We start from the raw sequence: 25,968 nt of genomic DNA, 5'->3' as shown, positions 1-25,968 counted from the left end.
ATCTCTCTTTTTCCAAACCAAGTTTCCAATATCCCTTGAAAACTATGGCTCTCTCAAACTTTTCACCTTTCCCTTCAACCTAACAGGATCATAAAGATTCTGTACCCTCAACATTTCACCTTTAAATGACCTCCATTTCTCTATTACATCCTTCCCATAAAACAAATTATCCCAATTCACTCCTACTAGAACCTTTCACATCTCCTCAAAGTTAGCCTTTCTCTAATCAAAAATCTCAACCCTGGAACCTATCCTTCTCCATAATTATATTGAAACTAATGGCATTGTGATCACTGGACCCAAAGTTCTTCCCATCACAAACCTCCATCACCTAACCTATCTCATTCACTAACAGGAGATCCAACACTGTCCCTGCTCTAGTTGGTATCTCTATGTATTGCTGCAAAAAACTATCCTGCACACATTTGACAAACTCCAAACCATCCAGCCCTTTTACAGGCTTCCCAGTCTATGTGTGGAAAATTAAAATCTCCCACAATCACAACCTTGTGCTTACTACAAATATCTGCTATCTCCTTACAAATTTGCTCCTCCACTTCTCACTCTCCATTTGGTGGTCTATAATACACCCCTATAAGTGTTACTACACCTTTCCCATTCCTCAATTCCACCCAAATAGCCTCCCTAGATGAGCCCTTGAATCTACCCTGCCAGAGCACCGCTGTAGTATTTTCTCTGACAAGCAATGCAACACCTCCCCCTCTTGTCCCTCCGATCTATCACACCTGAAGCAACGAAATCCAGGAATATTTAATTGCCAATCACACCTCTCTTGCAACCATGTTTCACTAATAGCTACAACATCATACTTCCAGGTGTCAATCCATGCTTTAAGCTCATCCACCTTTCTTATAATGCCCCTAGCATTAAAATAGATGTAGGTTGTGTTGCTTGTTATTGCAAACGAGGCATTTCACTGTATGTTTCGATGTACATGCGATAGATAAGTGTATCTAAATCTTAACCTGGATATGAGCGCGGCCCCAGTCAGCTGGAAAGAGGATGTGGGAAGTCCGCTCAAGACTGAGCATCTGTCTGGAATTTTCACAGGGAGCTTTTCCTGCATAAAAGGGAAGGAAGCTGTGAGGTCATTTTGTTTCTGTAGGCCTGGTGACACCCTATCTTTGGAGTGAGAGCTTTTCTCAAACCCACAGAACATTCCAGAAAGTAGACTGGCGACCCATCATGCAGTCACAACATTAACACCTCCACCTTTTTTCTAAACTGATTTATGGATTTTAAAATCTTTCATAGCTCAAAAGCTCTAAAGGCTCGCTTACTGGGAGCAGATGCACAGTCATCGTGGCAACATCTCTATGGTTACCAATAAACAACATCGCTTACACCTCCCCTGTGGATTGGTGTTTGTTTTCCTCTTTACATTAAAACATTTCCTGCAGTAAATGTGGTCCTCACCCAACTACTGCAGTTGAACAACGTGAGGCAGATCAGGGCATGGAGGGTCACCACAGGTCTTCCTGGGGGCAAATGCACCAAGAATTGTCCCAGACAGCTGTGGAGGCCACGTCATTTAAGCCAGAGGCCGATAGGTTCTTGGTTGGTCAGGGCAGCAAAGGTCACGGGGAGAAGGCAAGAGAATGGGGTTGAGTGATAATAAATCAGCCATGATGGAATGGCAGAGCAGACTTGATGGGTTGAGTGGCCTAATTTTTCTCCTATGTCTTATGTTCTGGGTGTAGATTGAAGCCGAAGCAATATAATCTTCACAACATCATCCCATCACACAACTGGAACCAACAGAGTTATAGAGTCATAGAAAAGTACAACACAAAAATCAGGCCCTTCGGCCCATCTAGTCCATGCTAAAACCATTTAAACTGCTATTAATCTGCACCTAGACCATAGCCCTCCATAACCCTACTATCCATGTACCTATCTAAACTTTTCTTCAATGTTGAAATCGAGCTCGCATGCACCACTCATTCCACACTCTCACCACCCTTTGAGTGAAGGTGTTCCCCCTCATGTTCCCCTTAAACTTCTCACTAGTACAATGCATAATATACGTTGCAATAAGAAATATATATCACGTGTTGGCGCGTGGCCAAGTGGTTAAGGCGTTCGTCTAGTGATTTGAAGGTCGCTAGTTCGAGCCTTGCCTGAGGCAGTGTGTTGTGTCCTTGAGCAAGGCACTTAACCACACAATGCTCTGCGACGACACTGGTGCCAAGCTGTATGGGTCCTAATGCCCTTCCCTTGGACAACATCGGTGGCGTGGAGAGGGGAGACTTGCAGCATAGGCAACTGCTGGTCTTCCATACAACCTTGCCCAGGCCTGTGCTCTGGAAACCTCCTAAGGTCCAAATCCATGGTCTCATGAGACTAACTGATGCCTAAAAAAAATCTAAAATTAAATTAATTAGGTAGTGGAAAATGAGAGCAAAACAAAAGCAGTGAGGTAGTGTTGATGGGTTCAATGTGCATTCAGAAATCGGATGGCAGAGGGGAAGAAGCTGTTCCCAAATCGTTGAGTGTGTGTCTTCAGGCTCCTGTACCTCCTTGATGATGGTAGGGATGAGAAGAGGGCATGTCCTGGGTGATGGAGGTCCTTAGCGATGGGTGCTGTCTTTTGAAGGTGTCCTCAGTGCCGGGGAGGCCAGTGCCCACGACTGAGCTGGTTGAGTTTACAACCCTCTGCAGCTTTTTTCTGATCCTGTGCAGTGGCCTCTCCACACTGGGTGGTGATGCAGCCAGTTAGAAAACCTGCTCTGTTCCCCACAGTCGATGTCTCATGATCTTATTTGGTTGAATAAGCATCGCACCCGTTTTGCACAGGCCACAATACAATGTTATTTTCGTGCTGCTCCTTCCACTCCGTTTCCACCTGACCTTGAAACCGTGTCAGATGTTAAATTACACCCAAATTGGTCTCAGATTGTCAGGAGCTCCCAACCTTTATCATTTTCACCCCGGTCTTAGAACATAGAACCTTATAGCACAGTACAGGAGTACAGGCCCTTGGGCCCAAGATGTTGTGTCCCAACATCAATCTAAAACAACACGCACAAAATGCAGGTCAGGAAATGAATAACCAGTCGATATTTTGTGCCGAGACCCTTCTTCATGATCGGAAAGGAAGTGGGAAAGAGGTCAGAATGAAATGGTTGGGGGAGGGAGGGGGAGGAGGATAGTTAGAAGGTGATAGGTGAAGCCAGGTGGGTGGGAAAGGTCAAGGGCTGGAGAGGAAGGAATCTGATAGGAGAGGCAGGTGGACCATAGGAGAAAGGGAAGGAGAAGGGGACCCAGGGGGAAGAAATAGACAGGTGAGAAGAGGTAAATGGTAAGAATGGGGAACAGAGGAGGGGTGGGGGTGGGGGATAATTTGTTTACCTAAGGGAGGAATTGATATTCGTGCCATCAGTTTGGAGGCTGCCCAGACAGAATACAAGGTGTTTTTCCTCCACCCTGAGGAGCACCTTGACACAAGAGGAGGCCATGGACCGACACGTCAGACTCAGATTTTAAACATTTGGCCACTGGGAAGTCCCGCTTGTGGCAGATGGAACAAGGTGCTCAGTGAAGCAGTTCCCTCAATTTACCAGGGGTCTCAGCATTGGGAGTCCGGACACAGCAGACAATCTAAATTGATCTAAAACTCCACCCTAGGTGGTCCTAAACCCAACTGTGAAAGAAGGAGGATTAGGCATGGGGCTAGCAGCCCCAACCTGGAAAAATCCAGAGCTCTGGGAATGCCGGATGAAGCTCCAAAGAGCTCATCCCTGGGAGAGAAGTGACCTTCTCCTTTCAGACATACAAAGTCGTGTGGTGAAAGTGGAAGCCACAAGGCTGATCAGCTTCTGGCCCAGGACAGAGTACTCCAGCTCTTGGTGGCCTATGAGACAGTAGGGGCGATGGGATTTGGAGAAGAGGAAGACCAACCTAACTCTTCCCTCCTACACAGCCTCCAATTTTCAATCATTCATGTGCCTAAGAATTTTTTAAATTTCCCTAATGTACCTGACTCTACCATCATCCCTGGCAGGGTCTTCCACACACCCATCACACTCTGTGTAATAAACATACCTCTGGCATCCCCCCCTACGCTTCCCTCCAATCACCTTAAAATTATGCCCCTCACATTAGCCATTTCCACCCTGGGAAAAAGTCTCTGGCTGTCCACTCGATCTGTGGCTCCTATCATCTTGTACACCTGTATCAAGTCACCAAATTAAACTAAATCTCTCCTGCTTGCCTATGATCTATATTCTCCCATTCCCTATATGTTGATGTGTTTGTCTAAAAGCTTCTTAAATACCACTATCACATCAGGTTCCAGCAGGCACCCACCACCCTCTCTCTATGTCATCTTGTACACCTCTCTCAAGTCACCTCTCATCTTCCTTTGCTCCAAAGAGAAAAGCCCGCCCTCACTCAACTTATACCCATAAGACATGCTCTCTAATCCTGGCAGCATCCTGGTAGCTCTCCTCTGCACCCTCTCTAAAGCTTCCACATCCTTCCTATAATGAGGCGATCAGAACTGAGCACAATACTCCAAGTGTGGTCTAACCAGGGTTTTACAGAGCTGCAACATTTCCTCGGGTCTTGATCCAAGAAGTACATAAAAGCCAAAGTCATATTTATTATCAAAGTACGTATATGTCACCATGTTCTATATCAAGCTTATTTTTCTTGTAAGCATTTACAGGAAAATAAAAAATACAATAGAATTTACGAAAAACTATGCATAAATAAAGACTGACAAGTAATCAATGTGCAAAAGACAAACTGTGCAAATACAATAATACTGAGAGCACGAGTTGCAGAGTATTGAAAGTGAGTCTGTAGGTTGTGGGATCAGTTCAGAGTTGAGTTGAGTGAAGTTATCCACACTGGTTCAGGAGCCTGATGGTTGTGGGGTAATAACTGTTCCTGAACCTGGTGGTGTGGGACCTGAGGCTCATTGTGGTGAGTGAAGTTATCCACACTGGTTCAGGAGCCTGATGGTTGTCGGGTAATAACTGTTCCTGAACCTGGTGGTGTGGGACCTGAGGGTCCTGTACCTCCTGCCTGATGGCAGCAGCAAGAAGAGAGCATGGCCTGGATGAAGGATACTGGAATCCCATCATAAATGAGGTGCTCGAGGGGGAGATTCAAACAAGAGGACATGAGTTGAGAGTTAAAGGGCAAAAGTTTAGGGGTAACATGAGGGGGAACTTTACTCAGAGAGTGGTAGCTGTGTGGAACAAGCTTCCAGTAGAAGTGGTTGAGGCAGGTTCGATGTTGTTTACAGTTAAATTGGTCAGCTCTATGGACAGGAAAGGAATGGAGGGTTATGGACTGAGTGCAGGCCGGTGGGACTAGGTGAAAGTAAGAGTTCGGCACGGACTAGAAGGGCCGAGATGGTCTGTTTCCGTGCTGTAATTGTTATATGGTTAAAAACAGGACTGTTTCCTTGCCATTTCATCTTCTTTGCCATATCCTTGCCATTTCACCTTTGACCACCAGTGCCAGATCTTACAGCTAAACCTAGGCAGGTGAGAAAATAACCAGCCAATGAGAACTTTCTTGCAATGATCACTGATGTGGGCTTGGTCCCCAGTCTCTGCAACAAGCACCAGTAATATGTGGCACGCAGTGTAAGGGTTAGTGCAATCTCTTTAAAGCCCCAGCAATCTCTTTTGGAGTTTCAATTCCCGCTGCTGACGGTAAGGATTTTGTATGTGTTCCCCGTGACTGCATGGGTTCCTCTGGGTGCTCTGGTTTCCTCCTGCATCTCAAAGAGGTACTGTACGGGTGAAAGCTAGTGAATTGTGGGCATGCTATGTTGGTACCAGAAGCGTGGTGACACTAGCTGCCCCCAGCACATCCTTGGACTATGTTGGTCACTAACACAAATGACACATTTCACTGTCTGGTTTGATGTAGATGTGATACATCTTTTTTTTTCTTTATGCTTCAAGTCAAGATTGTTCATCAGTCCTCAGGACTCTTCTAATGAAAGACCACTGGCCTCAAATGGGAGCCCTGTTTTTTTTCTCTCGTTCCACAGCTGTTGCCTGGCCCTCTGAGTATTTCCCACCAGATTCTGTTTTAATGTCAGATTTACACACACGACCTGGGAGACAATTTAAAGTTCAAAGTAAATTTTATTTTCAAAGTGCATACATGTCACCATACACAACCCTGAGATTCGTTTTTTTGTGGGCATACTCAATAAGACGATAGAATAATAACCATAACACAATCCATGAAAGTCTGCCCAGCTTGGGCGTTCAACCAGAGCGCAGGAGACAAGAAACTGTGCAAATACAAAAAGAAAGAAATAATAATAATGATAAAAAGATAAGCAATAAATATCAAGAACTTGAGATGAAGAGTCCTTGAAAATGAGTCCATTGATTGTGGGAACATTTCAACGATGGGGCAAGTGAAGTTGAGTGAAGTTATCCCCATTGTGGGCTGCCCCAGCCCTTTCTCGGATTGTGTTTGGTTGTTGATGCAAATATGATGCAGTACATTTCAATGTTTTGATGCGCATGTGAACATATAAAGCTGATCTTTAATGAGCTGAGCGACTGTGTTTGAAGAAATGTACCTGGTTGGCCCCACACATCTAGGAGAAATTCCCTGTTCTTTCTTCTAGTCGGTTCACCATCGATGGAGGAGCAGACGAAAATGGAAGTTGAGAGGGAGGAAGCGTTAGGGAGGGAATCCTGGAGCCAGACGGCAGAGGGCTCAATCCTAATGGTGGAGTGATTAAACATAGGGAGGGTAAGTTGCTGGAATTGGAGGTGGATCATCTCCTGAGCATTGAGCTGTAGTGGCCATCTTGGTCACCATGGACCACCAGTTGGCCTGAAGGTCCCGTTTCTGTGCTGTACTACACTACAGAGTCACGAACTGTCAGCTCCCGATGCAGGGTGCTACTGAACCTTAGCAAAACCAAGCTATCCATTTTTACTCCCTTAAGACCTGTCCCTATTGAAACAGGAGATGGGATATGGTGTTCGGTGTTTGCTGAGCCTGGCAACCAGCTTGCAGGCGTTTCATCACCAGTCCAGGTAAATCCTCAGTGTGCAGTTGTTGGTGTTTCTCTCCGCAAGTGCCCATGTTTATACATGCCCCATTTGCTTGCCTTGGTTCTGCTTTTCTACCCCTTCAGATGAAGTTTGAATTCTATTGGCTTGCGTTTCTTTGGCTTTTAAGGGTTCATAGATGGTGTCTATTTCAATATGTTTGCTTACAGAGTTACCAGAAGGTCAACTGAACACTCCCAGAGAGAAACACCACGACCTGCACACTGAGGATGTCTCCTCGACTGGTGATGAAACGTCTGCAAACCAGTTGCCAAGCTTGGCGAACACTGAACATCAAACACCTCAGCCCGAGCTACCAACTTTCACCAGCATCTGAAGGAGCTAGGAGGTTTTCTACATACAAGCGATTCTGCAGATGCTGGAAATCCAAAGTAACACACACAAGGTGCTGGAGGAAATCAGCAGGTCAGGCTCCATCCACGCAGAGGAATAAAGAGTTGACGTTTCAGGCCAAGACCCTTCATCTGATCTGCTAAGTTCCTCTGGCATTCTGTGGGACATTTTCTTATCCATCCTGATAGAAAAACACTGACTCCTCAAATAAATTTTGTACTGACATGTTCCTAATGACTTGGATTTCAGATTTGTTTCTCACATGAACATTGAAAATTGTGGTAAAATGCATCACTTGCATTAACAACTAACACAACCAAGGAATGTCGTAAAGTGTATGACCATGCACTTTGGTAGAAGAAACAAAAGTGTACACTGTTTTCTAAATGGAGAGAAAATTCAAAAATCGGAGGTGTATAGAGACTTGAGCATCCTCATGCAGGATCCCCTAAAGGTTAACTTTAGCTTTTGGTGAGGAAGGCAAATGCAACGTTAGCATTCACTTCGAGAGGTCTAGAATATAAAAGTCAAAGATGTTGAGGCACTGGTGAGGCCTCATTTGGAGTATTGTGAGCAGTTTTGGGCCCCTTATCTAAGAAAGGATGTGCTGACGTTGGAGAGGGTTCAGAGGAGGTTCATGAGAATTATTCTGGGATTGAAAGGCTTGTCATATGAGGAGTGTTTGATAGCTATGGGCCTGTACTTAATGGAATTCAGAAAAATTGGGGGCGGGCAGATTTCATTGAAACCTATTTAGTGTTGAAAGACTTTGATGGAGTGGATGTGGAGAGAATGTTTCCTGTGGAGAGGGGGATCTAAGACCAGAGGACACAGCCTCAGAATAGAGAGGCGTCCTTTTGGAACAGAGTTGAGGAGGAATTTCTTTAACGAGAGAGTGCTGAATCTCTGGAATTTGTTACCACAGGCGGCTGTGGAGACCAAGTCATTGGGTATATTTAAGGCAGAGGTTGATAGATTCTTGATTAGTCAGGCCATGAAGGGATGCAGAGAGAAGGCAGAAGATTGGACCTGAGAGGGATAATGGATCAGTCATGATGAAATGATGTAGGAGGCTTGATGGGCCAAATGGCCTACTTCTGCTCCTATATCTTATGGTCGTACGTGCTGTGAGCAGTCTGCAAGTATCACCACAGATTCTGGCACCAACAGTGCATGCCCACAATGCCTGGCAGAACAACACAGAACACAACAAGCAACACAATAACAACAGCTAAAATAAACAAGATCTGCAGATGCTGGAAATTCAAAGTGACACGCACGAAATGCTGGAGCAACTCAGCAGCTCAGGCAGCATCTATGGAAAAGAGTAACCAGTTGATGCTAAAACCAGCCCATTTCCTCCTTCAGCTTATTTACAGACGGTGTGATGTTTGCTTCCGGAATTTGTTGGTATTTAATTAAATTCATTCTTTCCTCTACCAGTGAAATGTTCCCCGTGTCACTGGCTGCAACACAAGCCCAAAGCATGATCGATCCACCCCTGTGCTTAACAGTTGGAGAGGGGTTCTTTTCATGAAATTCTGCACCCTTACCTTTGCTCATTGCAGCCAAAAAGTTCTATTTTATCTTCATCAGTTCACAGGACTTGTTTCCAAAATGCACCAGACTTGTTTAGATGTTCCTTTGCAAACTTCTGATGCTGAATTTTGTGGTGAGGACGCAGGAAAGGTTTTCTTCTGATGACTCTTCCATGACGGTCACATTTGTGCAGGTGTCGCTGCACAGTAGAACAGTGCACCACCACTTCAGAGTCTGCTAAATCTTCCTGAAGGTCTTTTGCAGTCAAATGGGGGTTTTCATTTGCCTTTCTAGCAATCCTACGAGCAGTTCTCTCGGAAAGTTTTCTTGGTCTTCCAGACCTCAACTTGACCTCCACCGTTCCTGTTAACTGCCGTTTCTTAATTACATTACGAACTGAGGAAACAACTACCTGAAAATGCTTTGCTATCTTCTTATAGCCTTCTCCTGCTTTGTGGGCATCAATTATTTTAATTTTCAGAGTGCTAGGCAGCTGCTTTGAGGAGTCCATGGCTGCTGATTGTTGGGACAAGGTTTGGGGAGTCAGAGTATTTATAAAGCTTTGAAGTTTGCATCACCTGACCTTTCCTAATGATGACTGTGAACACGCCATAGCCCTAACAAGCTAATTAAGGATCTGAGACCTTGGTAAAAGTTATCTGAGAGCTCAAATCTCTTGGGGAGCCCAAACTTTTGCATGGTGCTCCTTTCCTTTTTTTCACTCTAAAATTGTACAAAACAAAAATAATACACTAATCTTGCTTAAAATGTTGAAAAGAATGTTTCATCTTTAACTTTATGACTTTTGGAGATCAGTTCATCTTCTACTCACTTAACTATTCACAGTAACAGAAATTTTGACTGGGGTGCCCAAACCTTTGCATACCACTGTATATATTTATCATTCAGCTGATTGGTCGTCATTTCAGAAACTCAATTGTGATATGGGGAGGAAATCTCGTCACTGATTGGCCACAATGCACATAGTTCACCATGCAGCCAATCAGCGATGAGACCCCCTCCCCTCATCACAATTGAGTATCTGAAATGCTAACTAATCAGCTGATTGATAAGTATATAAAGGCCGAGCATTCAGAGGACACACCACAGTGCTCCACTGAGCTGGGTGCCAACCGCCGTAAAACAAGAAGAAGAAGAAGGACACATCACAATCAACAGTGCACTGATGAACTCTCCTGATATGGTGATGAAACGTTTGCAAGTAAATCGCCAAACTCGGGGAATAATTGGTCATTGTAAATTGTCCCATGATTAGGCTAGGGTTAAATTGGGGGTTGCTGGGTGACGTGGCTCGAAAGACCTGAAACATGCCGTATCCCAATAAATAAATTAATTAAATAAAACAAGTAAAAATAAATAGATAAAGTCCTTCAGCCCAACAAGTCCATCCCAGCTGCATTGTCCATCCAACTACTCTCAAATTCCTGAGCACCATCCCACCATGTTATTCCTTTCCACGCCTTCTGACACACCAGGCGACAACCTTGCAGTTTCTTTAGCATTTCTATCTGCTTTTTTCGAGGCTGAGTGCTCGCTCGACACTCAACCCAGCATGGATAAAAAGCGTGCAAGGAGCCGGCCCAATGCCAACCCAGGACCACTCTCCTCGAAGTCCGGTGCAGATACCACCACACCAGCAGCTGGCTACGTCTCTCTGAACCTCTAACTTTATTTTTAATTCAACTCCTTATTCACATTGAATTAGGAGTTGTGATTTTGCCCACACTGGCTGTGCCACACATTTATCATTGACTAGTTTAAGATAACAAGCTACTACAAGAAGCAAGCTGCTTCTCACTGCCTCAGTAAAGCAGCCAGCATAATCAAAGACCTCACCAACCCCCGACATTCTCTCTTCTCTCCTGTCCCATCGGGCAGAAGGTACAAAAGCCTGAAAGCACGTCCCACCAGGCTCAGGGACAGCCTCTATCCCACTGTTATCAGACTATTGAATGGACCTCCTGTATGATGAGAAGGATCCTTGGCCTCATAATGGCCTTGCAGCTTATTGTCTGCCTGGAGACCTATGGACTCACTTTCAAGGACTCTACAACTTATGTTCTAAATATAGTCATAGAACCATAGAAAAGTACACCACAGAAACAGGCCATTTGGCCAATCAAGTCCGTGCTGAACCATTTAAACCGCCTACTCCTAATAACCATAGACCTCCATACCCCTACCATCCTTGTACCTATCCAAACTTCTCTTAAACATTGAAATCGAGCTCGCATGCACCACCTGCTCTGTCAGCTCGTTCCACACTCTCACTACCCTCTGAGTGAAGAAGTTTCCCCTCATGTTCCCCATAATCTTTTCACCTTTCACCCTTAACCCATGATTTCCAGTTGTAGTCCCACCCAAACTCAGTGGAAAAAAAAACTATTTTAATTTACCCTATCTATACTGCTCATAATTTTGTAGACCTCTCAAACTTCTAATTTCAAAATCCTAATGTATTCAACCTTTCTGTATAAATCAGATTTTCTAGTTCCAGCAATATCCTTGTAAATTTTCTCTGTATTCTTTCAACCTTATTTACATCTTTCCTGTAGGTAGGTGACCAAATATGCACACAATGCTCCAAATTAGTTCTCACCAACATCTTGTACAACTTCAACATAACATCCCATCTCCTGTACTCAATATTATCTGTCTACCTGTCTATTTGTCTGTCTACCTGTCTATCTGTCTGTCTGTCTATCCATCTATCTGTCTACCTGTCTGTCTATCTGTTTGTCTACCTGTCTGTCTGTCCGTCTACCTATCTGTCTACCTGTCTGACTGTCTGTCTGTCTGCCTGTCTGTCTGTCCGTCTACCTATCTATCTACCTGTCTGACTGTCTGTCTGTCTGCCTGTCTGTCTGTCCGTCTACCTATCTATCTACCTGTCTGACTGTCTGTCTGTCTGTCTGCCTGTCTGTCTGTCCGTCTACCTATCTGTCTACCTGTCTGACTGTCTGTCTGTCTATCCATCTATCTGTCTACCTGTCTGTCTATCTGTTTGTCTACCTGTCTGTCTGTCTGTCTACCTATCTGTCTACCTGTCTGTCTGCCTGTCTGTCTGTCTGTCCGTCTACCTATCTATCTACCTGTCTGACTGTCTGTCTGTCTGCCTGTCTGTCTGTCCGTCTACCTATCTATCTACCTGTCTGACTGTCTGTCTGTCTGTCTGCCTGTCTGTCTGCCTGTCTGTCTGTCCGTCTACCTATCTGTCTACCTGTCTGACTATCTGTCTGTCTGTCTGTCTATCCATCTATCTGTCTACCTGTCTGTCTATCTGTTTGTCTACCTGTCTGTCTGTCCGTCTACCTATCTATCTACCTATCTATCTACCTGTCTGTCTGTCTGTCTGTCTGTCTGCCTGTCTGTCTGCCTGTCTGTCTGTCTGACTATCTGTCTGCCTGTCTGTCTGTCCGTCTACCTATCTATCTACCTATCTATCTACCTGTCTGTCTGTCTGTCTGTCTGTCTGCCTGTCTGTCTGCCTAGCTATTTATGTATGTATCTATTATGTATTTTCGTATTCATACAGTTTGTCTTCTTTTGCACATTGGTCGTTTGTCCATCTTTGTGTGCAGTTTTTCTTTGTTCTATTGTGAATGCCTGAAAGAAAATGAATCTCAGGGATATGGTGACATGTAGATTCTTTGATAGTAAACTTACTTTGAACTTTACACTGTACTTTCTTGGTAACTGTAACACTTCATTCTGCGTTCTGTTTTTGTTTCCTCAATGCGCTGATGTGAGGAAATGATCTGTATCGCTGGCATGCAAAACAAAGATTTTCATTGTACCTCAGTAACCCAATTTTACCAATTAAAAGAGATGTAGTCTACGTCAACCAGTTCCTCTGGGAACTGATTCCTTCCTCTCACCACCCTCTTGGTGAAGGAGCTGCCCTCAGGTGCCATGCTGCTCAACTCTGTGGCCACTTTTCTAGGTTCACCTGTACACCTGCTCATTAATCAGCCAATCGCGTGGCAGCAACTCAATGCAGAGAAACACGAAGACGTGGTCAGGAGGTTCAGTTGTTGTTCAGACCAAACATCAGGATAGGGAAAGATTCTGACCCCGGAATGATCGTTGGTGCCGGACAGGGTGGTTTGAGTATCTCAGAAACTGCTGATCTCCTGGGATTTTCACGCACAACAGACTCTAGAGGTTACAGAAGTTGATGCAAAACACACAAAAGGACTAGAACTTCTAGACTGGGTAATACTAGGACTAGGACACAGGTGATTAAGACAGCAAGCTGTTAACTGTTTACCAACCTGTTTATTATTTATTGTTCACCCATGCTATTCACTACACACTTTTTGAACTATGTTTTATTCACTTATTTATGGTAATATTTTGTTTTGTGTGTGATTTATGGTTTGTGGGTGCATAGTGGTCCGGAGGAACATTGTTCTATTTCATTGACAATAAACTTGAACTCAGACTACAACGGCGTGTGCAGAAGAGCATCTCTAAAGGCACAACACATCGAACTTTGAAGTGGATGGGCTACAGCAGCAGAAGATCATGCAAGTACACACAGAGGCCACTGTGTTAGGTACAGGAGGTACCTGATACTGTGGCCACTGGCTGATCTTCAACTATGATCTTACCCCTTCCAATGGCATCATTCCTGCTAAAGCAGACAGCTGTGAAAACAAATCAAACTTAAATTATCACGGCAAAATATTTGACTTTGATCATTTTAGATGCTTTATTGAAACCATAACATTCTGGGATATCATGTCCTGAATAAAAACTTACACAATCAGATTTATATTGCTCACCCACCTTTCTGATTGAATAGGCCAGGGATGATGTCATGAATTGGCAATCACCATTTTCCTCCAATCAGCATTGAGTGGGGCAGCTCATTCCGAGTCAAGGGGTCGGGGCGGGGAAGAGTTGTCTCAGGAGCTAGCTCTCATTGGCCAGGGTTCAGTGACAACATTCAACCATTTGAACTTTTAGGAAGAAGTTGATATTTCAAATTTCCATGATTGTTATCAGCAGAAGCAACTTTGCAATCGGAAAGGAAATAGTTTCAATGCAGGGTCTAGGGGGACATGGCGTGTGAAGTTGCCGGAGGCTCTGGGATTAAGGGGGGTGTAGCATCTGCAGATTATTTTCTGTTTAAGGGGGGTGCTGGCAGTGTGTTGGAGGAACTTTACATCTGCTTAACGTATGTGGCATGTTACATCTCTGCAATCAACGGCTCACTGTCTCTTGGGTCCACACACCACCTCAGTCCGAATGAGGGCAAATTTGGGGTTTCAATTCAGATAAAGTTTCACGGTTTTGTTCCTGACGTTTACTCTCTGTGTTACTGGAGGACAGGCAGTAATTTAAACTCTTTCATTTATAGAAGGACCTCCACTGTGCAAAGCACCATTTCTTGCAGTGATTACTGTGAGGAGGCAGGCAGAGAGGCTCTGGGAGTCTCCAGACTGAAACAGTTCTAGAAGGGATAGGCGCCCACTATTACATACATCACCTATGTGAGAGTAGGCATATGGGAATGAGTGTATCGGTGTTTGTGTGTTACAATTCTGGAAGGAGTCGGTTTGGCCGTGTTGTGGAGTTAGTGTATATAGCAAATATTAACTTCACCAGCAAGCAATCTTCAGACATGAATGTGGATTGCAGATTGAATTGAAAACACAGCTCGGAACAATGGGCTTCCTGGAGCTTCAGGTTGGGCTGAATCACAAATGAAGAATGAATGTGGCCTAGTGTCCGTGGAGATTAACATTCATTTTGGGTGTCTGGAGTATGGGTGCAAAGAAGGAGGTGTTTGGAAAGTGTATGGTTATACACCTTGGCAGAAGAAATAAACGGGCAGACTATTACTTAAATGGGGAAAGAATTCAAAGTTCTGAGATGCAACGGGACTTGGGAGTCCTCGTACAGGATACCCTCCAGGTTGAGTCGGTGGTAAAGAAGGCGAATGCAATGTTGGCTTTCATTTCTAGAGGAATAGAGTATAGGAACAGGGATGTGATATTGAGGCTCTATAAGGCGCTGGTGAGACCTCACTTGGAGTACTGTGGGTAGTTTTGGTCTCCTTATTTAAGAAAGGTTGTGCTGACGTTGGAGAGGGTACAGAGAAGATTCACTAGAATGATTCCGGGAATGAGAGGGTTAACATAAGGAACGTTTGTCCACTCTTGGACTGTATTCCTTGGAGTTTAGAAGAATGAGGGGAGACCTCATAGAAACATTTCGAATGTTGAAAGGCATGGACAGAGTGGATGTGGCAAAGTTGTTTCCCATGGTGGGGGAGTCTAGTACAAGCGGACATGACTTAAGGATTGAAGGGCGCCCATTCAGAACAGAGATGCGAAGAAATTTTTTTAGTCAGAGGCTGGTGAATATGGAATTTGTTGCCACGGGCAGCAGTGGAGGCCAAGTCATTGGGTGTATTTAAGGCAGAAATTGATAGGTATCTGAGTAGCCAGGGCATCAAAGGTTATGGTGAGAAGGCGGGGCACTGGGACTAAATGGGAGAATAGATCAGCTCATGATAAAATGGCGGAGCAGACTCGATGGGCCGAATGGCTGACTTCTGCTCCTTTGTCCTATGGTCTTATGGAACTATGGTTTGAAAACTGTATGTAATTCAAAGGAAGCATTGTAGATACATAGTAACAATAGAATTACCCTGTTGTTACCTTTGATCTTGGCAATATATGAATGTCATGTAATACTGGGTCGGGCAGGACTCTTCTTCCAAGAGTGTCTCAATATGATGCCTGTATACAACTATTCTGCAATAAAGGGTTCCATAGCCACTCGCTTCAGAGTCTCTCCAGTGACTTTGTTCACAGTTACAACAGATTAGATAACTACTATGACATTAGCCACTTTTTAATGTTTGTGTGTTATATTTCTTCAAAGAATAGATAACTAGATTAGCCGCGTAATAAGCCGCTTAAAGGGCAGTGTGGTAGCGTAACGGTTAGCACAATGGTTTACAGTACAGGCGACCCGGGTTCAATTCCCGCCACTGTCTGGAAAGAGTTTGTACACTCTCCCCGTGATGTGTGGGTTTCCTCCAGGTGCCCCTGTTTCCTCCCACAGTCCCGTGATTCAATCAGGGCGGCTGGGCAACTGCATCTCAATAAATATATAATAAAAGTTACTCTGCGTGTGAGTGTGTCTGTAGGTGTATGTGAATGAGTGTGTGTGTATGTGTGTGTGTTTGTGTGTGTGTGCGCGCGCATGCGTTTGTCCCCCTGCGTATGAGTGTACTTGTGTGTGTGTGTGTGTGTGTGTGTGTGTGTCTGCGTGTGGCACTTCAAACTTTCTTTACTTGGGACGGGGTGGAGTAAAAGTTCATGTTGGTCAGATCTGAGGTCAGTTCACTGACTTGATGGTCCTTCAAGCAGCTTGGGGACCTTGGACAAAGTTGTTGGGACCGCGGTCGTGGCACGCACCGGGAACCCCACACTCCACAGCCGCTCACCCCAGCAGCAACGCCTCTGCCTGAGCTCTCCATCAGCTAGGGGGGACTGACTTGCACTGCCTTTCACACAGGGCACTCTCCATTGGCATTCTTATGATGGGCAGTCACTTTGGTGGTGGTGTGGGAGAAATAGCAGCCAAAATGTGGAGAGCAAGATCCCACGGACAGTAATATGATCAGAACCAGATCCCATGTTCTCTGCGTAAGAGAACATACTGTGTTTTCTAAAATACGCCCTGGAATTTTTCACATCTGTCCAAGAGAACAGGGAGGCCCTTGGGACTTTGCCCAGGAGGCAACATCAGATGGGGTGAGTAGCACTCCCTCAGTACCAGCCGATACAGCTGTGCTCCAGTTCCAAGCGGGGCATGAACCCACAACGTGCAGTGGCTGTTTTCCAGGCTCCCATGGTCATGAATAAATGAGATACCCCAACCTGCAGAAACAGGTTATGGACTGTGGCAGGCTGTTGGATGGGCCAAAGACCCTAAGTGATTCTTGCTTTCTAGACATTAAGTATCCTTCCTTCTTCCTCATGACTAAATGCTCTACCTCTCTTGTCAGCCATGGTCCCTTCACCCTACCATCCTCGCCCTGTCTCAGTGGGGCAAACCTATCCAGACCCCCCTGAACAACCTCCACATTTCTGCAAGGCAGATCGCAGGTCCAACCCAGAGGTGAACACTGAAATCCCCCGTTAGATACAAGTTATTATCAAGGGTCCAATCCAGAGGTGAACACCAAAATCCCCTGTTAGATACAAGTTATTAACGTCCATATGGATGCAGCACCCTCCCCAGCCTCCAGACGTCACCCACCACCCCAAAGACACCAGTCAGATTTCTTGTTTTGAAACCAATGGCCCGAAGTTTGACGTTTCTTTTTGTCGAAGTTAGATCCATGCAGTGCTGGCGGAGAGAATGTTTGCGACGGTGTCACGTTCCATTAGCCAACCATCTCCTTATAGCCCTCCTGCTCCCGCTGGTTGGACCGGTTCATCTTGATCTCCGTCAGCTGAATATATCGGAACACGTTTGTATCTGTGGAGAGAACACAACGGACGAGGCGCACTGCAGAACCAGACTCATCACTGGGGAACAAGGCAATGAACCTGGCCAGGCGAGGGACCTCTCAGTACATGAGCACTTTGGAGACAGTGACCACAACTCCCTGACCTTTACCATAGCCAAGGATGAGAACAGGAGTGTCTTGTATGGGAAAGTACTTAATTGTGGAGTGGCTTATCACAATGGTATTGAGCAGGGATGTAATGTTGAGGCTTTATAAGGCACTGGTTAGGCCACACTTGCAGTTTTGGCCCCCTTGTCTTTGGAAGGATGTACTGGCATTGGAGAAGGTCCAGAGGTTCATCAGAATGATCCCAGGAATGAAAGAGTTAGTATACAAGGAGTGTTTGATGGCTCTGGGTCTGGACTCTCTGACGTTCAGAAGAACGAGGTGATGCGGGGGAGGGGGGGGCGGGATCTCACTGACACCTATTGAATATTGAAGGGCCTCGATAGAGTGGATGTGGAGAAGATGTTTCCTATGGAGGGGGAGTCTAGAACCAGAGGGAACAGCCTCAGAAGAGAATGGCTGAGCAGAGCATTTTGCCCAGGCTGCATCACTGTCTGGAATGGGGTGGGGACTACTGCACCAGACCGAAAGAAGCTGCAGAGGGTTATAAATCTAGTCAGCTCCATCTTGGGTACTAGCCTACAAAGTACCCAGGACATCTTTAGGGAGCGGTGTCTCAGAAAGGCAGCATCCATTATTAAGGACCTCCAACACCCAGGGTATGCCCTTTTCTCACTGTTACCATCAGGGAGGAGGTACAGAAGCCTGAAGGCACACACTCAGTGATTCAGGAACAGCTTCTTCCCCTCTGCCATCCGATTCCTAAATGGACATTGAACCCTTGAACACTACCTCACTTTTTAAATATATATTATTTCTGTTTTTGCATGATTTTTAACCTATTCAATATATGTAATTGATTTACTTAGTTATTTATTATTATACTTTTCTTCTATATTATGCGTTGCATTTAACTGTTGCTGCTAAGTTAACAAATTTCACATCGCATGCCGGTGATAATAAACCTGATTCTGATTCTGATTCTGAATAGAGAGGGGTCGTTTTAGAATAGAGATGAGGAGGAGTTTCTTTAGCCAGAGAGTGGCGAATCTGTGGAATTTATTTCCACTGACGGCTGTGGAGGTTAAGTCATTGGGGCAGAGTTTGATAGGTTCTCGATTAGTCAGGGCGTCAAAGGTTATGGAGAGAAGGCAGGAGAATGGGGTTGAGAAATAATAACGGAATGATGGAGCAGACTCAATGGGCTGAATGGCCTAATTCTGCTCCTATGTTTTATGGTCTTATGGCAGGAATTGGGAGCATAAATTGGGAACGGATGTTCTCAGGAAATATGGAGGTTGTTTAAGGAGCATTTGCATGGGGTTCTGAATAGGCTGGTCCCACTGAGACCAGGAGATGAAAGATGGGTAAAGGAACCATGGTTGACAAGAGGGATGGAACAGGGAAAAAAAAAGAAAGCATACTTACAGTTTAGGAAGCAAAGATCAAACAGGGCACTTGAGAATGATCAGTTTGCCAGGAAGGAGCTTAGGAAGGACATAAGAGAGCTGGAAGGAATCATGAGAATTCCTTGGCAAGCAGGATTACGGAAAGTTCCAAGTCGTTCCACATGTGCATGTAGCCATGAGGGTAAGACCAACCAGGGATAAAAAAGGGAGATGTGCCTGGGGCTGGAGGAGATAGGGGAGCTCCTTAATGAATGCTTTATTTCAGTGAGAGGGGCCTTGATCAAAGTGAGGTCTGCATGGAGCAGGCTAACGTGCCGGAACATGTTGAGATTAAGGAAGAGGCAATGTTGGAACTTTGAAGAACATTAAGATAAATAATGCAGACAGACATACCCCTGGGATATGGGAAGGGAGGGAAGAGATTTCTGCACCATTGGCAGTGATCTTTGCATCCTCACTGGCCGCGGGGGCAGTACCGGAAGATCGGAGCGTGGCAAATGTTACTCCTTTGTTCCAGAAAAGGTATAGGGATAATCCTGTAAACTGAGTCTTAGGTCAGTGGTGGACAAACTATTGGAGAGGTTTCCTAGGGACAGATTTACAAGCATTTGCAGAAGCAAAGCAATACACACAGAATGCTGAAGAAACTCGGCAGGTCAGGCAGCGTCTACAGAAATAGATAAACAGTTAAAGTTTCAGGCCGGAACCCTTCTTCAGGACTGGAAGGGAAGGGGGAAGATGTCAGGATAAAAAGGTGGGGGGGAGGGGAAAGAGGCTAGCTGGAAGGTGGGTAAGCCAGGTGGGTGGGAACAGTTAAGGGCTGGAGAAGAAGGAATCTGAGGGGAGAGAGAGTGAACCATAGGAGAACAGGGAAGGAGGAGGGGACCCGGGGGAAGTGGGGGGGGGGCATTTTTTACCAGGAGAAGCATAATTTGATTGGGGATAGTCAGCGTGGCTTTGTGAGGGGTAGATCATGCCTCACAAACCTGACCGACTTTTTTCGAGGTGTTTACAAAACAAATTGATGAAGGTAAAGTGATGGGATGTGGTGTATATGCATTTCAGTAAGATGTCCGACAACCTTCCCCATGGAACACTCATCCAGAAAGTCACAGGTATGGGATTGAAGGAAACTTGGCTTTATGGATTGCGGAGGATTGGCAGAGGGTGGCAGTAGATGGAACGTATCCTGCCTGGAGGCCCGTGATCAGTAGGGTTCCACAGGGGTCTGTCCTTGGACCCCTGTGATTTTTGTGATCTTTATAACTAACTGGGATCAGGAAGTGGAAGGATGGGTTAGTAAGTTTGCAGATGACACTGAGGGTGGAGCAGTTGTGGATAATGTAGGTTGCTATAGGTTCCACAGGATATGGGACAGGACATCTGCAGAGATATTGGCAAATGGAGTTTGATGCAGAGAAGTGTGAAGCGATACAGTTTGGAAGCTCACTTGAAGGTGGAGTACAAGGATAATCACGGGATTCTTAGCAGTCTTAGAGTCCCAGCGCATCTCATACAAGCGAGCCTGGTTTTCTGCCTGGTCCCACCTACCTGCATCCGGACCATGGCCCTTCATTACCCTCACATCTTTGTAACTACCCAAACTGCTCTTAAATGCTGCAGTTGACCCACAACTACCACTTCCTCTGGCAGCTGGAAGTGTGGAGGAACAGAGGGACCTTGAAGTCTACCAAAAACCTTCAATCCCCTCAAAACTGCTGTGCAAGCTGAGAGGGTGGTCAAGAAGGCGTGTGGTGTGTTGGCCTTCATTAGTCAGGAGATTCCATTCAAGAGCCACAAAAATAGTATTGCAGCTCTATAAAACTCTGGTTAGACCGCACTTGGAGTATTGTGTGCATTTCTGATGGCCTCATCATAGAAAGGATGTGGAAGCTTTAGAGAGGGTGCAGAGGAGATTGTCTGGATTAAAGGGCATGTCTTATGAGGAGAGGTCGAGCGAGCCGGGGCTTTTCCCTTTTGGAGTGAAGGAAATGAGAGGTGACTTGATAGAAGGGTACAAGATGATACGAGGCATAGAGGCACTGTACTACTGCCGCATAACAATAAATTTCATGACATATGTCAGTGATATTAATTCTGATTCTGATTCTGATCGAGTGCACGGCCAGAGAGTTTTCTCCCAGGGTGGAAATGGCTAATTCCTGTGGACATGATGTTAAGGTGATGGGAGGAAAGTATAGTGGGGGATATCAGATATAAACTTTTTACACAGAGAGTGGTGGGTGTGTGGAACACCCTCCCAGGGGGCAGTGGTAGAGGCAGATACATTAGGGACATTTCAGAAACTCTTAGATGGGCAGACGAATGATAGAAAAATGGAGGGTTATGTGGGAGGGAAGGGTTAGATTGAACTTAGAGTGGGTTTAAAGGTCATCACAACATTGTGGGCCGAAGGGCCTGTACTCTGCTGTAATGTCCTGTGATCTACATACAGGACAAAGTTTTTAACAGAGAGAGAGAGAGAGGTGGGTGCCTGGTATGTACTGCCACAGTTGGTGGCGTTGAAGAAACTTTGAGTCAGACACATCAGTATGTTGGGAGTGGAAGAATAAAGTCTAGGGGCAGGCAGAAGAGATCTAGTTTAATTAGGCACTGCATTCAGCACAGACCTTGTGGGCCGGGTGGCCTGAGCCATTCTGTGTTCTATGCTTACCTGTCGGCTCCCGGTCTTTGGCTCCCTTCAGGTACTGCAGTGCGTTCTCACAGTCACCCAGGTGGTAGAAGGCGATCCCTGCTCTGTACATGGCTTTGAAATTGTCCTTGTGCTTCCCGAGAATTTTCAGACAATACTCCTTCACCCGTTCGTAGTTCACCAGTTCCGACTGGAGGAGGCAGGCTGCCGGAAGAATGAGGGAAACAGAGTCAGATTCTGGGACTTTAAAGTTTGGAGGAGGGAGGTCCCTCCACAGTCCCTCACCAGCCACCCTCTGTTTCATCAGCTGGGGCTCAGAGGGCAACCCTCTCGTCGGAGGCAGGGTAAGGTCCAAATTCCGGTAAAGAAACCCCAGACAAATAGTTCAAGGAAAGAACATAGAACATGGAAGAGTACAGCACAAGAACAGGCCATTCGGCCCACAATGTTGTGCTGAACCAGCTATAAAGTAAATCAAAAACACACAAACACTAATCCCTCCTCCCTACACCATGTGCATATCCCTCCATCTTCCTCACATCCATGTGTCTCTCCAAATGTCTCTTAAAAACCTTTAATTTATTTCCCTCTACCACCAGACCATGCAGCACATTCCAGACATCCACCACTCTCTGAGTAAAAAACTTGCCCCTCACATCCCCCTTGAACCTACCCCCACCTCCCTCACCTTCAACGCATGCCCTCTGGTATTAGACATTTCTACCCTGGGAAACAGATAATCTCTGTCCACTCGATCTATGTCTCTCATAGTCTTGTAAACCTCTATCAGATCTCCCCTCAACCTCTGACACTCCAGAGAAAACAACCCAAGTTTATCCTGCCTCTCATGATAGCACATGCCCTCTAAACCAGACAGCATCCTGGTAAACCTCTTCTGCACCCTCTCCAAGGCCTCAACATCCTTCCTCTAGTGGGACGACCAGAACTGTAAGCATTACTCCAGATGTGGGCACATGGCCAAGTGGTTAAGGCATTGGACTAGCGACCTGAAGGTCGTGAGTTTGAGCCCCAGCCGAGGAAACGTGTTGTGTCCTTGAGCAAGGCACTTGATCACACATTGCTCTGCGACGACACTGGTGCCAAGCTGTATGGGTCCTAACGCCCTTCCCTTGGACAACATCAGTGTCGTGGAGAGGGGAGACTTGCAGCATGGGCAACTGCTGGTCTTCCATACAACCTTGCCCAAGCCTGCAACCTGGAGAGTGAAGATTTTCCAAGCACAGATCCATGGTCTCGCAAGACTAATGGCCTAACCAGAGCTCTATAAAGTTGCAACATTATCTCCTGACTTTTGAACTCAATGTCTTGACTATTAAAAACAAGCATTCCTTCCATAAGCTTTCCATGAGGCTTTTTAACCACCTCATTGACCTGTGTAGCCACTTTCAAGGAGCAATGAGCTTGGATCCCAAGATCTCTCTGCTCGGCAACACTGACAAAGACCTTGCCTTTAACGGTGTACCGTCTGCTTACATTTGCCCCCCCCCCAAGGTGCAGCACCTCACATTTATCTGAACTTACCATCACATCCACGAGAACACGGGTGGCACGGCAACGTAAAACGTTACAGCATCTGCGACCCAGGTTCAATTCCCACCACTGTGCTGGGGGGGGGGGCGGCACGTGGAATAATCCTTTGTGTGGTGGGGTCGAGATACTAAAGTCCCTACCAAAGGAGATGTGAGGTGCTCCTTCCCTCTGCTAGGCTGCAGGTCACCCTGTAGCGCCTGCCCACCCCTCCCACCCGGACACTCTCTCCCACGGGGCAGAAGATACAAGAGTCTGAAAGCGACACCACCAGGCTCTAGAGCGGCTCCTGTAATCAGAGTCCTGAACGGACCTCTCCTATGATAAGGTGGACTCCTGGTTTACCTTATTCGAGCTCAATGCACCCCGCAATGATTTATCTGTATGAGCAGCTTTTCACTCTATCTCAGTACACGTGACAATATTTAACCGGTGCAGTACAAGGCATGGACATAGAGTTCTGCCGAGGTTAGAAATTTGGGCAACACACACAAAATGGAGGAACTGAGAAAATCAGGTAGTACCTATGGAGGGGAGTAAACGGTTGACGTCTCGGGCCGAAACCCTTCATCAGCACTGCGACATAGAAGCAAGGATGTAATGCTGAGGCTTTATAAAGCACTGGCAAGGCCTCACTTGGAGTACTGTGCGCAGTTTTGGGCCCCTTATCTAAGAAAAGATGTGTTCGGGGTTCAGTTCCGATGTTGTCTGTGCGGAATCTGCATCCCCGTGGAATGCAAGGATTTTCTCAGTGTGCTCCGGTTTCCTCCCACAGTCCAGAGACAAACCGGTTAATCAGTTAATTGGTCATTGTAAATTGCCCTGTGATTAGACCAGGGTTAAATAGGTGGTTACCCGGGAGCTCGGCTCCAGGGGCCAGAAGGGACTGTTCCACGCTGTATCTCAATCAGTCAATAAACAAACAAACAAGCACAAAGGAGAAAGAAGCAAACAATTCATCTTTAGCATATATGTGGTCCATTCGAGAGTGTGATAGAAGCCCAGTGGCACGTGCTTTCAGGTTTGCCCGAGGGGAGAGGGGAGAATGCCCACGATGAGCGAGGCTGCTTTCCTGAAGAAGCTGGAAGTGTAGACGGAGTCAATGGAAGGAAGGCTCTCTCGGCAGTTCTTTGCGGTCACAGACAGAGCAGTTACCATATCAAGCCATGATGCATCGGATAACATAGTCATAGTCATACTTCATCGTTCCCGAGGGAAATTGGTTTTCGTTACGGTTGCGCCAACCAAGAATAGAGTATAGATATAGCAATATAAAACCATAAATAATTAAATAGTAATATGTAAATTATGCCAGGAAATAAGTCCAGGACCAGCCTATTGGCTCAGGGTGTCTGACCCTCCAAGGGAGGAGTTGTAAAGTTTGATGGCCACAGGTAGGAATGACTTCCTATGACGCTCTGTGTTGCATCTCGGTGGAATGAGTCTCCGGCTGAATGTACTCCTGTGCCCACCCAGTACATTATGTAGTGGATGGGAGACATTGTCCAAGATGGCATGCAACTTAGACAGCATCCTCTTTTCAGACACCACCGTCAGAGAGTCCAGTTCCATCCCCAAAACATCACTGACCTTATGAATGCGTTTGTTGATTCTGTTGGTGTCTGCTACCCTCAGCCTGCTGCCCCAGCACACAACAGCAAACATGATCACACAAGGTGCTTTCTGTGGTGCAACTGTAAAAACTGGGATATGCAAATTTCCTTAGCCTTTGCTGAAGTAGAAGCATGGTGTGATTTCTTGGCCATAGTGTCTGAGCTATGTAACAGAGCAATCTGATGGTGGCAGTTACACTCAAGGGTTTGAAGCTAACTTGTTTATTCGTAGGACTGACAATCGCTGGTGATAACTCTCTGTCCTGAACTGCCACTGAACTCAGCAGGCAACTAAAAGTCAACGGATTGTTGGGTCTGGGCCCAGGACAGATCCTCTGAAATACTAATTTAAGGTTACTGGCACTCCCCACCGCAAGTGTGGGGAGAGCCAGCCTTGGATAACTAAGGAAATAAAAGATAGTATCAAATTAAAAGCTCGTGTACAAAGTCGCAAAGATTAGTGGGAGATTGGAGGATTGGGAAAACTTTAAAAAGCAACAGAGAACAACTAAACTATGGAAAGTATTCTTAGAGATGGTATATATAATTATCTGGATAGACTGGGTCTGATTAGGAACAGTCAACATGGATTTGTGCGTGGAAGGTCATGTTTGACAAATCTTATTGAATTTTTTGAAGAGCTTACTAGAAAAGTTGACAAGGGTAAAGTGGTGGATGTTGTCTATGTGGACTTCAGTAAGGCCTTTGACAAGGTTCCACACGGAAGGTTGGTTAGGAAGGTTCAGTCATTAGGTATTAGTATTGAAGTAGTAAAATGGATTCAGCAGTGGCTGGATGGGAGACGCCAGAGAGTAGTGGTGAATAACTGTTCGTCAGATTGGAGGCCGTTGACTAGTGGCGTGCCTCAGGGATCTGTACTGGGTCCAATGTTATTTGTCATATATATTAATGATCTGGATGATGGAGTGGTAAATTGGATGAGTAAATATGCAGATGATACTAAGATAGGTGGAGTTGTGGATAATGAAGTAGGTTTTCAAAGCTTGCAGAGAGATTTAGGCCAGTTAGAAGAGTGGGCTGAAAGATGGCAGATGGAGTTTAATGCTACATTTTGGTAGGACTAATCAAAATAGGACATACATGGTAAATGGTAGGGCATTGAAGAATGCAGTAGAACAGAGGGATCTAGGAATAATGGTGCATAGTT

The 25,968-nt window shown here is 45.6% G+C and overlaps 1 protein-coding gene across 1 annotated transcript in view; it reads right to left on the bottom strand.

Moving 5' to 3' along the window:
* Nucleotides 1-17,385: 17,385 nt before the first annotated feature.
* ttc9b (tetratricopeptide repeat domain 9B) overlaps nucleotides 17,386-25,968 on the bottom strand; it is a 68,976-nt gene continuing 60,393 nt past the window's right edge. The window contains exons 2-3 of the mRNA XM_072274563.1: nucleotides 21,661-21,843; nucleotides 17,386-17,480 (exon numbers count right to left, since the gene is read on the bottom strand). Of these exons, the coding sequence (XP_072130664.1) occupies nucleotides 17,386-17,480; nucleotides 21,661-21,843 (278 nt within the window). The remainder of the gene's footprint in view (nucleotides 17,481-21,660; nucleotides 21,844-25,968) is intronic.

This window comes from Mobula birostris, chromosome 12 (genome assembly GCF_030028105.1).
Source record: "Mobula birostris isolate sMobBir1 chromosome 12, sMobBir1.hap1, whole genome shotgun sequence".
Lineage (NCBI taxonomy): Eukaryota > Metazoa > Chordata > Chondrichthyes > Myliobatiformes > Myliobatidae > Mobula > Mobula birostris.
Note: the sequence above shows the minus strand (reverse complement) of the source record. Positions and strands in the feature narration are given on the sequence as shown.